The 16,196-nt window shown below is 41.3% G+C and overlaps 1 protein-coding gene and 1 long non-coding RNA gene across 2 annotated transcripts in view; one reads left to right on the top strand and one right to left on the bottom strand.

The window, feature by feature from the left end:
* Positions 1-16,196, bottom strand: part of SIK2 (salt inducible kinase 2) — an 80,529-nt gene that overhangs the window by 21,070 nt on the left and 43,263 nt on the right. The window contains 3 exon segments of the mRNA XM_082200940.1: positions 752-972; positions 5,780-5,903; positions 9,081-9,205. Of these exon segments, the coding sequence (XP_082057066.1) occupies positions 752-972; positions 5,780-5,903; positions 9,081-9,205 (470 nt within the window).
* LOC309519381 lies at positions 11,277-15,985 on the top strand. The gene is made up of 3 exons (XR_014213828.1): positions 11,277-11,866; positions 14,746-14,853; positions 15,744-15,985. It is a non-coding gene; the product is annotated as an uncharacterized lncRNA (long non-coding RNA).

Below are 16,196 nucleotides of genomic sequence, written 5' to 3'. Positions count from 1 at the left end.
GACTCCACACCGGCTAAAAATATCAACCATTTTGAAGGAAGTGATCACACAGACTCCTCAGGGAGCTTTTCAGCATTTATTTCTGGTAAGAGGCTTGATTTGGAATCCTAGCTGAGACACCAAAAATAAAGACAACTGGCTGCCTTTCTAAGGGTTGTTTTTTTATTTTATTTTTACTTTGTCAGATCTCACATTTTAGAAGCTTAAAGCAAAGTGAGGTCCGTTTCCTCTTTTGCTCCCCTTGTTATCCTCAAATTTCCCCAAACTTGCCCTGTAAATATATAATGAAGAATAGGCACATGTGAACATTTTCACCACTCCAGGCTATAAAACACAGGAAGGCTTGGCAGTGAAAGTTTAAGAAAATCAAACATTATCTCCAGAAAAATATGAATTGTATTTCTCACTTAAAAAAAAGAAGGGGCTACAATATTCCACAGTACAATCAAAGCTGAGTGTACCTTGGCAAAATCAGCTGTGGGAATTACTGGAAAAGTGTCCCTTTCCTGATGGTTTGAGATGGGCATGCTAGAATATACCCATTAAACTCCACCAGGTGGTTTCCCACTCCTCACTCCCTCTACCCTGCAAATTCATTTCCCAAAGGCATTAGGCTCATTTAGTCTCTTGCACCATTATGTTACTAGTTTGACCTTCCCAGCAAAGGTGAAAAACTTGGAAGATACCAGACAGACCTGTAAAGTAGGGACTGTAAATGAGCTTCCACCCGAACAACAAAAGACTGTGTTACCTCAATGGTTTTTTGTTGGTCTATTCCCAAGCTGTGCATCAGCCGCAGAACTTGTTCATTGTATTCTCCAATTGATGGCTCATTCTCTTGTCCTTGGGGATAGAGAATAGGTCTCTGAACAGGAACCTCTACCAGCATCCACTTGTGCTCTTTGATCTGAGCAATTGTCAGCCTCTTGGATGGATCCAGGACCAGCATCCTCCGGATAAGATGCTCACACTCTACATGGACAGAGGAGGGGTGAAAAGTTCAGACTGATACAGCTAGTATGGGATCTATCTGCATTGTTAGCCTGTGTCAATGTAAGCTGGGTGACTATTAGCAATAGGAAACTGCTTAATTCAGATGCCAAATACTACTGCTAAAAATAAAAATAATCTTGAAAGAGGTCTTTAATTTGTATAAAGAACAAAACCCATTTCTCCCACAGGTGAGCAATTAGGGGAAACAGCACAATTATTTCTAACTGCAGGCACAATAAAAGGAATAATAGTAATTCTTCATACCCATGGGACCGACTGAATTGCACAAAAGGGTTACGTTTGCATTAACCAATGAAGTTTCAGAACAGAAAAAAAACTGTTTTGTTTTTTAAGCTCCCCATTTCAAGTATGTGTTCTTGCAGTTCTGACTTGCTTGTTGCAGTGCCTACTACAGCTGCAAGAAATCATTGCCCCCTGCCCAGTTGTTATGGAAATTGTGGAAAGGAGCACCATCATGGCATCGTACCGCAATATTTTATTTTAAACATTTTTGTGCTGCAGGCCACCAAGGCAGTTAAAAAGAAAATGAAATACCCACAAACCAGTTGAAACAATAGCAGAATTAAAAACAAGAGTATTAAAAACCAAGATGAGTAGAGTGAAAACCTATGGTCTCCAATTAAAAACCAAGCTGTATGTCTCTGTCAAAATGTCTAAAGTCCAGGGATGGGACCACTCTGATCTCCTGAAGGAAGGGATTCCATAACTGGGATGGTTGCAATAGAAAAAGTCCTGTCCTGCAACCCTACTTACTGAATACTGAATCTCTTTTTGGTAGCAGGACATTCGACAGAGTATAGGAAGATGAGCTCAATGAATGGAGAGGTACGTAAGGAAAAGAGGTGGTCCTTCAGATTGGTCCTGAACCTGTTAAGAGCTTTATACCTAACCACTAGTATCTTGAATTAGGCCTGGAAACAAATTAGAAGGCTGTACAATCTACCTAGGACCAGTGTAATATGATCTTGAAAAAATGAACACTAGAATGGCTATTGCATTTTGTGCCAGCTGTAGTTTCTGAGCATCGTTCAAATGTCCAACATGCTCCCCACGTAGAGCATGTTCCGCTAATCTAATCAGGTGAGCAAAGACATGCATCACTATGGCAAGTTCTGCCTTTTCACAGCTCGCACTGCAGTCACAGCTGAGAAAAAGCACTCCTGAACATTGCAGTCACCTGTGCATCCAAGGACCAGCAGTGGAACCAGGGTACTCCCGAACTGCAAGCCTGATCCTTCAGAGGAAGTCAAATACCACATACTGTATTTTTCGCTCTATAAGACGCACCAGACCATAAGACACACCTAGTTTTTGGAAGAGGAAAACAAGAAGAAAAAAAATCTGAATCCCAGAAGCCAGGACAGCAAGCAGGATCGCTGAGCAGCGATCCTGCCGGCTGTCCTGGCTTGTGGGATAGCCATGCGCAGCCTCTTCTGGGCAGGGAGAGCCTTCATCCCCCTGCCCGGGAGAGGCTGCGTGCGGCTAAGTCTCCCCCAAGAGCCACGCTCCCTTTAAAGAGCATGCGGTGTGTGTGTGTGGCTCTTGCGAGAAGGGCTGCCCTTCTCCCTCCTTGGGGAAAAGCCCCCAAGAGCTGCAAGATGCTCCACACAGCTCTTTAAAGGGAGCACTGAGCAGAGCCTCCCGCCTGCATTCACCCTATAAGACGCACACACATTTCCCCTTACTTTTTAGGAGGGGAAAAGTGTGTCTTATAGAGAGAAAAATACGGTATGTTGTTTTTCACAAGGCATCTCATTGTTATATGATATTTGATGTTCTGCTTTATCTCACTCATGTTGTTTGCCACCCATCCTATCAACCACCCCATGTTTAATGATGAATTTGGATGGCTGGGAACGACATGGAAGCTGTCTATTCACTTGGCACAACAAGTGGCACTGACCTAGGGTCTTGGCCACACACAGTTAAGCCTGACATTTACTGCTTCCCAGGATTTCTGAGTGACAGTGGAGGGCTGGTGAAGCTGTGCTTAATTGACTAACTGCATGGTCCGAAACGACAGAAAGTTGGGGAGTCCTACAACACCAGCTGGTAAGCATTTAAGCAGTGGCTTGGTCTTTAGGTTCTCCAAAGTTTTATCCCTTGGATACCTGACAATGCCATGTCTACACCTACACATCCAAAATGGCTGTTACTGCACTAAGATTTTATTTCTGCATTCACGGTACACTAATATACAGCAAAGTTAACACTGACATTGTGGAGGTTATAGAACGCATAGACCATGTAGGGGACTAGGATGCTCCCAAATGGAAGTTTATTGTGCTATCATTGCTGCTCATGTTTAAGAGTTTTTGCATTGTTTAAACAATGTCTTCCTCATCAAAATGTCACCTTTGTACTCCCCATGTAACCCAGATTTCCTCTTAAGTAAAAATGACCAATTATACCTGCTGGTATAGAAGCTCCTTTGAGCATTTTTCTGACGGGGGGGACTGGTTTGTATGGTGATGTTCCTGGCTGCGGCTCCTACCACTGCACCCCTATTTCTGTTTGCTCTTCACCTGAGCAAAACCTAGCCATTCTGTTTCCAGCAGCACAAATAACACAACTGTGCCTGCTTCCACTAATAGCTGCATGTGTAGTCACATCGAAATTTCATCAACTATTCTTTCAAGGTCTTGATGCATGTAGAAGATTACCTTGGAGACTAATCACAGTCCCCAACAGGACTTCTTTCTATTTTTAACCCAAGTCATGTGCAAGACCACTTTGCCAGGATTGCAGTATAGCTACATATCTGTCTTGCACAAGACGTCTATATGACTCTTTTTTAAAAGCCACCGAATGGGAATGGATCCTCTCCCACAAAGCAGAAGTATCCAATTTGTCCATAATGAAACATGACAACTAAAGGCTGGTTCTTGCACACCTCCTTTGGAGTAAAAGCATTTAAGATCTGTACGCAAATGTACAGAAATACCTGTCCATGCCCACAAGGGGAAGAGGTAGTGAAGATCAGGGGAGTAGTGACTGAGGGGGTCAGAAAACATAGCACAGAAACATTCCATCAAGAACTGCTCAGTTGTGTAAACAGGAAACAGTGGAATGCCTATGAAAAAGCTAAAACTAAAAAATATTGTGTGGATGGTCATGTACTAATCACACACACACAGAAAAATCAGATCTGAACAATCTATGGGCAACATTAATTCCCTATCTGGAATACCCCTTGATGGTTTGACACCAACACTAAGAGCCTGTAACAAAGATTTTGATAGGAGGCAGATTTTGGGTTTTTCCAGAAACAAAATACGAAGACACTGCCACACTTTTCAGCTCAAGATCAGCAGAAGCATAGATGAACGAAAAAGAAATGGAAAACATGAAGTGAGGAGAGGGAGAAATGTCAGAAGGGAAACATAACAAGGTGATGATCACATTGCTTTAGGAGTTTTTCATGCAAAGAAGTGCTGTTGTTTTTTGTTTTTAAAAGCCACAGTAATGGAAAGACTACAAGTGATTAAGATTAAGCACACAATGGACATGCAAATAAAGGGATGTGCATGTAGTTTTGAAGTGAGTTAGATAGGTCCATTCATTCCTGCTTAGCATCATGACATCCTAGCTGCATTCCATGTCACATCAAGCAGCTATCATATACCAACCTAGAAGACTTAGCAGTGGCTAGAGCACTGCTGCTCTAGGATGCTGCTCTGGTCAATGCTAAAATCATGGGACAAACATCCTCATAGCCTATTAAACACACATTACAGCTGGTGATGCGGCCATCCAATAGCATTGTCTTACATACTGATGTTTAGGCATCATCAGGTTATCATGTGTTAATATGGCTGCATCACTAAGCAATTGGATAACAACTTCCCCCATGTGCAAGCAGCTGTATTATGTACTATTATTGTATACTCAAAGATGGTTTTCAGGCAAATTAAGCCATAGTAACTGTGAAATTAGAAATAACTTGCTGTTTTAGTCTAAATCTCTGCACTTTTTTGCCATAGGACGGAAACGAATATTTCTTTAGGACTTCTATCACCTTCATCACCAGCAGAATACAGGCAATCCTTGCTTTGCACGGCAGTTACGTTCTGAACTCTCTCTCTTTTTAAATATTTTATTGGATTTTTACAATTTATAGTCAATCAAAAACGCAATATAACATTTGTCACATAAAAGAAAAAGAAAAAAAACCCTCCCCATGACTTCCCTCAACTTCCCCTTCTGCTTCTTGAAATATTTACTACTTCTGCTTAATTATTATCTTATTTTTATAATCTTATACCTCAATACTCTTATTTTCTTATCAGTTTTATACCAAATTTTCCTTCATGTTTACATATTGCAGTCAATTTCATTCCATGTTATCCTTACTCTACCTTTGATTTTATTTTCTGACTTGTGTTTAATCAAACCATGCTAGTGAGTTGGTATCTTTACAGTATTTCTGACGTTCTGAACTCTCTCCTCACAAACATACACTGTGCATTGGTGGGGCCCACATAAAGTGTTCTGCCCTTTTAGTGATGCTTTAGTGACATTTTCGGGTCACTTTCAAGTTCAGCATTGTGTGTACATGGACATGCATCAATCAGTCATTGCCTGTATTATAAACAATAGGAAAAATTAAGCCAAAAAGCCTTACACAAAACTGTTTAGGGAAGTTTTTAATGTTGGATCTTTTACTGTGTTTTTAATATCCTGCTGGAAGCCATCCAGAGTGGCTGGGGAAACCAAGCCAGATGGGTGGGGTATAAATAAAAAATGATGATGATGATGATGTTACCTTCAGACATGAAATAAGGGATCCGGAACCTCCCTTCCAGAACCCGTTGCCTCAGGATGGGCAGTGTAGGTCCGTCAAAAGGCAGTGCTCCACATACTAAGACGTACAGAACTACACCCATGCTCTGAAAGAGAAAGAGGAGTATTAGATTTGACTTTCAAAACATGCGGACAACTGTACCTTGCTCCATAGTGTGCTGGTAAAACCCTTATATACTAATGTTTTCTTTCCGGTGGCTTTTCACTACATCTGAATGTTTCAGTATGTAAGCAAGGTATATCCAGAAATTATCCCATATATATAACACAGACTAGCAAGGCCTACAAGCTGCTGGTAGCAATAACACCATTAACCTTTAGAAGCCCATGTCTAATTTTTCATCAGATTTATTTAACACTTGATTGTAAGAGAACCTCTTATGTGGTTTAGAAAAGCATATTAAAAAAAACTTTAAAATTATTGATAAACAGTTAAGAGGTATTTTAAAACATACAACAGTAGCTTTAAGAAAAGGATAAAACACATGTATCATCTGTACATGTCAAAATATACTGCTTTTTTGTCTTTCAGAATTCTGCAAAAAGCCTTTTCATACATTGTACCAATGAAACACATTTCTATAACTTGGATGCAAAAGTTGGGATGCTGACTTGTTGAGGAATCAAAATAATTTGACCAGGACTGTATTGCTGAAGCATCTCTTGCTTCAAGCATTCCTACTAGGGAAACAGGGAGCCAGTTTTTGACACCAAGCAGACAAGAGAGGAAGGAATCCATTCCAAGTCACTATGGCTGAACTGCGAACCAACTTAGAACCTAGTGTAGTGTGACTTCCCCATCATCTGCACATTTGTGTTTGAGCAAGCCAACTGTGGGTTCCATTTTATCACCTGAATCCATTTAGAAATGACTTCTCGATACTAGTACTCAATTGCAGAGTTATGATTTTATTTGGAATTATTATGATTTGCCTTCAAGTTCTTCAGTTGGGCAACATCCAACTGAACTTATGGGCACCTCTGGAACCCGCACCTTCCTTAGATCACTTTAAAGGACAGAAGTTCTATCTGCAACTCTGGAACTGCAAACAAGACAGGAGTGAGACTGATAAGGGAGTGTGGGATCTACAAGCTAGCTTTACTCAATAAAATATAAACAACCTTCTTAATAAAAACCCCTCCTCTCCCCCCTCTTGTGCCCCGACCCTATCCTGCATACAACACTAATGTCTCATATCAAATGTAACTGATTTGTAGAACGGACTGCAACCTTAAAAAATGCACATACCAAGAAAATCTTGAATAGAAATTACTTTTAAAAAATAAAATCTGAATCCCACCCTGAAGTTTGCTTGAATTCTCTCTGCTCAGAGCACAAAAGTGTGATTCTCCCTAGTTCCCAACTTGCAAAAGCTTACGAGAAGAAATCCCTGTGAAGGTCAGGATAAGAGCCTCAGATCCTGATTCTATGCAAAGCCTGTTAAGATTTATTATGTAAGACGGGGGAGGGGAAAGAAAAAGGGAAGAGACAAAGTCAAAGTAGCAGCAATGTGCTAATAATGACTGAGCCTGCTGGAAAGTATGCACAGTATTTGGTAGCATTAAATCTGCTGAACAATGTAATGCCACACAGAGACTGGGGTAACGCAACAACAACAACAAAAGATTTATCTTTTCTCCTTTAAATGGAGAGCATCTGTTTCCCAATGGCAAATTTTGGGAGCCTAGGCAGAGCACTTTTCTGAGCTGTTTTTGCCGCTACAGATTTTGAGGGGGAGGAGAAAAGGCACCAATCCCACCATAATTGTGAGAATCACTGACCAATTTTGTAAGAGGCACAAATTTATTTTTCAAAAGAACATTTGCATTGTACAGCCAGTGCTTTTCATCTGGTTTTGAAAGGTATTTTTGTTAGCAACCTAACAAAGTCAATAGCTTCCACAAATATTTTTCAAAACTCCTGTTGATCTGGCACATCTCCACACAGCATTAGGTGCTGTAAATCCTTGGGTGTGTTTAAGGTGTGTACCGAGTTCATCTGGAAGTTAGAGGACAGCGGGCGCAATGAGGCCGTAACAGTTTCCTCATTAAAGGGGAACTCTTGTTGAGATGTGTTTATTTGTAAAACAACGTGGGTGTCTTCACAGAGAAGAACGCAGCACTAATGTCTGCACCCTGCCTCCTTTCCAAAGAAAACCAAGACCGAGGGCCAGTTCCAATATGGCAATTTTCACTGCATCCATAGTGCGAATGATAACAAAAATATAAATATAGCAAAATATGCTTGCCATAAACAGTCTGAAGGTATAGACTAGGGTTGCCATAGTTCAAAAGGTGAAAATCTGGACACAAAAGTTGTTGAGGTTGGGTTACCATACATTCAGATTTTTGTGGACATTAAAGCGATTTCCACCAGGAAATTCTGGACGGATGGAAACCCTAGTACAGACCAGGGGTCAGAAACCTTTTTTAGCCGTGGGCCGCATAGACCTTCTGATGTTACTGTTTTCCTCACTGAAGTAACTTGTAGGCTCAATCCCATGACTGAAAACTGGTGCCATAAATGCTGCGGGACATTCACACTGACAGGTTTTAGCCCCTAAACTCTGGCAACACAATGGACAGCAAAACCATGCTCTGGAAACATTGCTAATACCAGGAGACACTAAGACCCAATTACTTCCCCACCGCCAAAAAAACTGGAGAGCAGCAAGCCTGGCACTGCATTAAAAGAACCTGGATCAGCACATCCTCTCTCCTGTATGTGCTTTGCAAGATTTTCTTGTCACCTCCATGTGTCCTTTCCCATTAGAGTAGCATGAAGCAAACACACACACACACACACACACACACTCTTTTTGGTTCAGCCACGGGCACCTGCCTGCAGCAGAATTGTTCAAGGCAAACTGTCTTGTCCTCTCAACTGAAAGAGAGGATGGATAGCAGCCATGTGCAAATGACTCAGACAATCCCTCTGGCCATACAGAGAATTTAGAATCTTAACTTTGGTTTGAACTCCCAAGAAGGAGGAATTAGCAAGCTAAACTGCAGCATAGACATAAGTGCATAGATTCAGTAAGACAGGACCAGATTTCTGCATTGGCCAAATTGTTTCCTCTAATACAATAAAGACAAGTTTCAAAGTAACTCTTGCTTCCCATTCTCAAAGCTACTGGGGCCTTTATGACTTGTCTTTAAAAGCAAGACCAACTTATCTACCAATTAGGAAGAGCAATATAACATGTTAACTAAAATTTAGCAGTTTTTTAAAAGGGACGCTCAATTTAATACAATTAAGATACCCATATATCCAGCTGCGGACCCTCGTACTGCTGGCCTTCAAACACCTCAGGGGCTGCATATGGGGGGCTTCCACACCATGTTGTCAGAGGCTCACCACTTTTGTAGAAGTTGCCAAATCCAAAATCTGGAGAGAGAGAAAGAGAGAGAGAGAGGGGGTAATTGATAATTTAGCTATATTTTTAAGTCCAGGCTGAATGTATTTATCTAGTATGCTCAACAAAACAAAATGGAACCTAATGTATATTAAGCCCCCAAATCCCTGTGAGCTCTTTGCATTTGTGGGGGCCCTGGTTTGAGCCCAAACGATATACAAAAACACTATATGTCATATGACATATGCTCATGTCTTAGCAGCTCAAGAGAATTTCTCTAATGCTTCAATAAGAGTTTGGGCTCTAGCAAAACTTCAAATCCCGAGGAAGAAAATTCAGGAGCAGACTTCTCCCATCGTGTCATTTTAACCAGACCCCACACCATCAAGGCAAGTCATATTAACTTCATTCCAGGTGCACCGTGCCCTGTTTTGCCCCTTGAGGAGAAATGGCAACATGCCCCTGCTGCCACACTTCTCTTACCCACGAAGCAACAGCAGCAGTGGTGCCTTCCACTGAGATCTTGCTGGCATCTCATGCCCTCTGGAAGTGGTAGGACGGGTAGCAGAGGAGAGGTCGGCACCACCTCTTGGGCTTCCACTGCTTGGGGCGGGTGCCTCACCCTGCTCTGCCTTATCAATGGGCCAGGCCTGGTTCCTACCAAGCACCATCAAAGGTTAGACACAGAGTAGTACAGGAAAGGCATCTCCTTCCCTTCCTGTTACGAACTAACGTTAGGAGCTGCATTGAACATTTGTAGAACAATAGCAGCGTTTGGTACTTCCAGGCCTTCAGTTTATGAGTTTCCATTAAAGGCTGCTTGTGCTGTTGGTGCTGCTGCGTACAATTAAGTACTGTGACTTCACTGTGTGGGTACTACGTATAGCCCCAATTATTTTTATATATCAATCAGAGATGTGTAACTAGCACACAGCTAAGATAATTAGCCTAAAACTATAAAGACATTGTAGAAACAGGGTACAATTTTACACAATGGCGTTGTCCATGGTCACTCATTTTGTTTGATCCTATGAAAAAGATTTTTTTCTGGAAGACATGGCTAGAACAATCACAGGTGTCTGTGATGATGGTGTTAGGAATCTGAAAGCAGTTTTTAGCCTTGATCCTGAGAATGCAGGTGGTCTGGATTCCTGTTTTCCTACCCCCTTCTTGCCACTCTTCTCTGGGTACTCCAAGTTCTGCTCAGCATGGGGTCTCTGCCATGTGATGAAAACTCTCAGCAGGAAGTTGCAACTGCGTTAACTACTACCAGCCCACCTATATGCATTGCAGATCCATTCCCAAGAAGCGACTGAAGTTACCTTTACCATGAGAGCCTTAAAAGGAGCTAAAATATAACCTGAATAGTAAGAACAGCTTCAAGGGCAGAACTCACAGCTCAAGAGCAAACACAGAGGTGAACAATTAAGCAGCTTGGTGAAGAGGACACAATGGAGTGAATGCAAGAGCCCATTTGTGCTCTTGTACATTTTAATGTCACCTGCAAAGCTGGCATGATAGTGGAAACAAAGGATCCTAAGGGCACCAATGTGAACCAGTATAGTATTCTTGGTTTAAAAGGCTCCAGGAGACAAGCTAGTGTATGTTTCCAGTTCTCTCAACACTTTATTCCATCAAATACTGCTGTCAAAAGTATAACACACAACGTTTGCATAGTGTTTGTAATGCAAGATTTGTACAGCATGACTTCATGCACACTTGCTATTAGCATAGTAAGGTGCACCGACTATTACTTCATAATGGCCTCTCTAAAAGAGCTGCTCTTACTACTTTTCCGTGGAGCACAGAGGCACACAAGCTAGGTTTCCAACTGTGTCGTTGCAAAGAATCACACCTCAGACTAACAAGCCTCATATATTCTTGAGCAAAATTGTTCACTTGTGAAGTTCCAGAAACTTTGAAGCGAAACTCAAAGCGAGTTTGGTAACAGATGTTTGTTTAGTCTTATCTCCCAACTGCATAGTTCTAAGCCAAGGCATGCAAGTGCCATGTGGCATTGGTCAGCAGACAGCATGACTGGATAAATGCTGCAGTTGTACAGGCATCATAGAGACTTTGGTCCAGTGGTGAACACGCTGCATTATGCTGGAGAGCGAGATCCCAGTTTACCTTGCATGACCTGTGCTACTAGAAGCAGACTGACATGGACTCCTAGTGTGATACTGACAAACTCTGCCTCCATATTTCATTCAAAGGTAGGGGCCTTCAGACGGCCCTAATCACACACCTCAGGGTCTAACATGTCCAACACTGGAAACAATATACAAAGGTGGAACTGATTTCCAAGCAGTTCTGCACCTGCACCTCAAATATAGGAATACAGACCTAACCGACTTTCCACTTAAAAACAGCCATTTTAAAAACCATTTCAAGAGTACAGTACACATCACTATTTTCAAATTTGATATGTCAGAAGAAAAATGCCAGTGGCGCAAGAAAAATCATCTGATTTTGCTGCTCTTTGACCAGATAAGCAGATGGCCTGGTGTGCATGTAATGCTAGACCAAAGTTTAGCATTACAAGAATGAGCCACACACAGTGAACCTCAGGCTTGTCTCCTCCTTGGGCATGGTTGCGAAAAGGAGACTGGAAGGTTTTGCTTACAGGTTTTTGCCTGCTAACACAGTCAGTGCCAAGCAAGAGTGGTTTTTGCTTCACTATTTTCCCCAGGGTATGTAATTGCTTGTTTTACTTTGGATGGTGACTGCTGAGATTATGTCTTATAAATTTTGTGGCCCACCTAGAGCCTTAAGTTTGAGTTATTTAAGAATGTTAGATATAGATAAATCCAACGCAAAACCTAAGAGGATAACAAAAGGCATTGAAACTGTTTTAGCTTTAAAAGAAGTGGGTGGCTGAAGGGGCAATATGCTAAACATTCACACTCATAATGGCTGCTTTAAGGATGGCTATAATAAAAAGGAATGTCAAGAAAGGAAGAAGAGCCACAGAATTAATTGCAAAAGGGATCTTATGAAGTCACTAATAGAATAGAAATAAATTAAATACTTGCTGAGGGCTGTAAAGGTATTGATCTTTTTAATGGCAGGGGACTGGCTAATTTACTTTGAGGTCCTTCCCAGCCGTGAAGTGATAATCTTCTAGTAAGGAAGAAACTTGTTCTCCTTTTATTTGAACACTGCTGGGAAACCCAGATGGCTGTTCATGTCACATTTCCCCATTCATTCTATCTTCCTTCACCCTAGAAGCTGGAAAATTAATCTATGATAACTAATGCCCTCTGTTAGTCAGTTTCTACTACCGTCTTTGTTGTGAACTTTTCAAAAATCCCCCCTAGCAAACTTTGAAAAGAGATGAAGCAAATTATTCCCACCTTGCTTCCTATGCAGGTGTAAAGACACTTTCCCCACAAATCTGCGATACTGAGCTGAGATTTTAAAAACAACAACACAGAGACAGACAGGAAAACAACAATATTTCCATATGAATTAAAGCTTTTTAAAAAGCATCTTACTTGGGAAATTTCCAAACCAGATTATGCAATACTTTTGATAAGGTAAAATTACAGAGCCTTGTACAACCAGGGAACACCTGTTGGGCAATACTGCATGTCAAATTCACCCACCCACCAGTTTTCTGTGATGTTTATTATTTAATACTAATGTACGAGATACAGCAATCCACAGCAAAGGGCTCCAGAGCAAAATAAGCTCCCTTCCCCTACAGTTTGAAGAATTTGAAAACTCTTTTGTCTAAAAAGAGCAAATGAGTTTTAAAGGGGAGTAATTTTAAGAAATTGGGTTTGTTTGCTAGCAGAAGGCATCTCTCCTCAGCTTCAGGAGGGAGATGTGTGGATCTTTTGTTATTTGGTAATGTGAGCAAGGCAGTAATTGCAAAGAGAGGTGCTGATAAAAGGAAAGGAATGAGTGAGAGGCATAAACCTGACCCACTGCAGGAACTGAATACTGATCACTGATCACCCAGTTCTGACGTCAATGCATGTTACACGGTCCACCAGCAGAAAAGGCTGCTGTGAGCCCTTTCAAAATAACAGTCTCCCGTCCCCACTTTCCTTCAAATGACCTAACTGCATTCAAATCATGGAGTCCTGTCTTCTGCACAGCATCACACTGATGCTCAAACTGCTTTGCTGGATTTAACCCTCCTGGCCTTTAAAGAGGCTAATGTGGACTTTAAGGAGTGGGTCGAGAACACGCAAGACAGCAACATTTCTGCCAGCTCTGAAGTGCTGCAATTACAATGTCAGGCCCAGACGGTTGCTTCCTTTTATAAAGGGGCCCACTGAAACACAATTCTGTGTCATCACTTTCACAGCACCTGGAAGACTGATGTGCCTAACAGTCTTCACAAGCCCCTCAAAAGCTAACCAGAAGGACAAGTATTTTCTCAGAATAGCCAACAGAACTGTGTTTTCTCCCAAGAAGTCTGGGAGAAAAATTGCCAGGCTTGCACCAAACCGTGCCCCTCTCCATAGGAAAATTCACATAGAGTCCATGCAACCATTTATCAAGAACAATGACAATAACAATGACAACAACAACAACAACAACAACAACAACAATACCCCACACATCTGGCTGGGTTGCCCCAGTCACTCTGGGTGGCTTCCAACACATATACATTAGAACTTGCTTAGATCAGTCATCCAAACCACCCATCCTAGCATTAACAGAATTTTAGCAAACTATTCAGAAATCTGGGTAAGAACCAGGAGTGTAAAATTCACCAGAGAGATTATCATTGTAGCAAGTGGCTACATGACCCAATGTCATATGTTACCATATGATAAATGGTCATATTTAAAGTATTTAAAAATAAGGTCAGTATTAATTTGGGTAATTAAAGGAAGTACAGAGATCTTCAAGCAGCAAGACAGAAACAGTATCACAGACAGTCATTTGAATTTCAAAAGGGAGTGCCCAAAGCCATTGAAAAATACATAGCTCATATACTGAGCAAAAATAGTATGAAATGATGTAGTGATTGACGATGGCTAAAGCAGTTTTAAAAAGAGACAAATTCCTGGGGGGTATAGGCCTGTCAATGAAAACTGACAAGGATAGCCGAGTCGAGCCTGCACTTTCAGAGGCAATGTTCCTGCGATTACTAGTAGTTGGGGAATTAATATGGGAGAGCTAGAGCCTTCATATCTTTGATGTGAACTTTCAGGAATCATCTGGCTAGTAAGCGTTAGGAACAGGTTGCTGGTTTAGATGGGCGCTTGTTCTGATCCCAGGACCCTTTTGAAATATAATTTAGATTTCAATGCAGTATAGTGAATTTCATGCTGGATTAAAGATAGGAGCTACACAGAATCAAATCCTTGCACTGCTACCTTGGACCAGTTACTCCCAGCCCAACTTACCTCCCAATATCATTGTGAAAATAAAATGTGTGTTGGTGAGGAGGAAGCAAGGCTATGTGTGGCTGTCGTGCATTTCTTAGGGAAAGGGCAGAATAAAAATGTAGTAAGTATGCCAAGAACCCATGGAGTGGGAACTCAGCACAAACTTTGAGCCTTCAGGTCACAGTGTCCAAATATTTCAATTTTAGTGTTCATTTTTACAGCGCTGAAATCATCATGGAGGATACAGAATCTGACAAGTGCCAGAATTCCAAAGAACATGGGTTGCAACAGAACAAACAAACAAAAAAGCATCACCCATTCTGACAGAGGTATGAAAAACCAAGACACTTGATTACCTCATGCAGATGTCCCAGACTGCCAAATCCATCCTTAAGGCACACAGGTGTGTCTTTAAAAACGGACAATGGTGCAGCCCAAATTGATAAATAAAATGCTGCTGCCGCTGCCACACAACAGCATATGAAGGATTCTTGTCATCAAAGTTCATCAATGCAAACAAGTTACACACAGATCTTTTGCTGTGTGGTTTTTCTGTCCTTCAACCCTTTATTTGCTGCCCTAAGAGGATCCCCATTTTTCTCAGCACGGCAAACTACATAGTGTGAGGAATCGAACACTTCCCCATTTCCCAACTTCCCGTTTGAAATGTGTCTATTGGAGATGTTTTAAGTGAAAAAAATAGAAAAGAAAATAGTCTGCAGGCTTTTTTGTATGCAAGTGGTTCATTTGTTATAGGGGCAAACTACTTACTTCCCTGCAAAAGAAAATCTCATTCCAATATCCTCTTAATATCCTGGTTTTTTTCATGCATTAAGGCCAGTGCTTAATGGTCCACTGAATTTCACTCATTTCAGTGGAAGGAGTAAGTCTTCTCTGTAAAACCCATCAAGCCAGGCTTGGGTAGGGTATGTGTGTTGTGTGGGGGTTGGATTCACCGCAGCACCACAGTGCATGGGCTATTGCAGTCTTCCCCAACCAGGTGCCCTCCATATGGTTTGGAGCACAATGCTCACCAGCCCCAGCTATCACATCTGGAGAGCACCACGTTGGGAAAGGCTGGCCTCTTGTATCTTTCCCTCCTGTATGAAGTGCTACTGTTTGATACCAGCACTGTGTGTCTTTCAGAGTGATTTTTAATTTCATGGGGATTTGTTTTTAACAAGCTAACTTTCCTGCCAACTTTTTTTCCTTGGTGCAGCTGCTCTTCTTTCTCTGTCATCTATCCCTACGTAAGAAAATGCTAAGAAGCCTTAAACAGTCATTATTCCCTCCTCCTTGAAGCTAAACACCATCTGGAGAACTTGCCAGACATCTTTTATTCCAAGAACTCTACTGCTCTATAGAACTCTCAGCAGCTTAAAAATGAGTGTCCCTCATTTTTGAAATTCTGGTCTGGCAATCCAAGGATCCTTAGTATTATACTGAGGCAAAAGAAAATTATCTATTGCAAGGAACATCTGCTGTGTCTAAATTTGTAATTAAAATTAAATCAAGCATGCTAAAATAATCCAGAGAGTTTCCATTTTGAGCTTTTTTATACTCAAGAATTATTTGATTAAATTTGATTGTAGCCAGCACATCTGGCTATGCTAACAAGTTGTCATGACACTACAAAAAATCATAAAACCCTACAAAATTACTGCCATTTTCC

This window comes from Podarcis vaucheri (genome assembly GCF_965113315.1).
Source record: "Podarcis vaucheri genome assembly, chromosome: 15".
NCBI lineage: Eukaryota > Metazoa > Chordata > Lepidosauria > Squamata > Lacertidae > Podarcis > Podarcis vaucheri.
The sequence above is the reverse complement of the archived record's forward strand: the minus strand, read 5'-3'. Positions and strand labels throughout refer to the sequence as shown.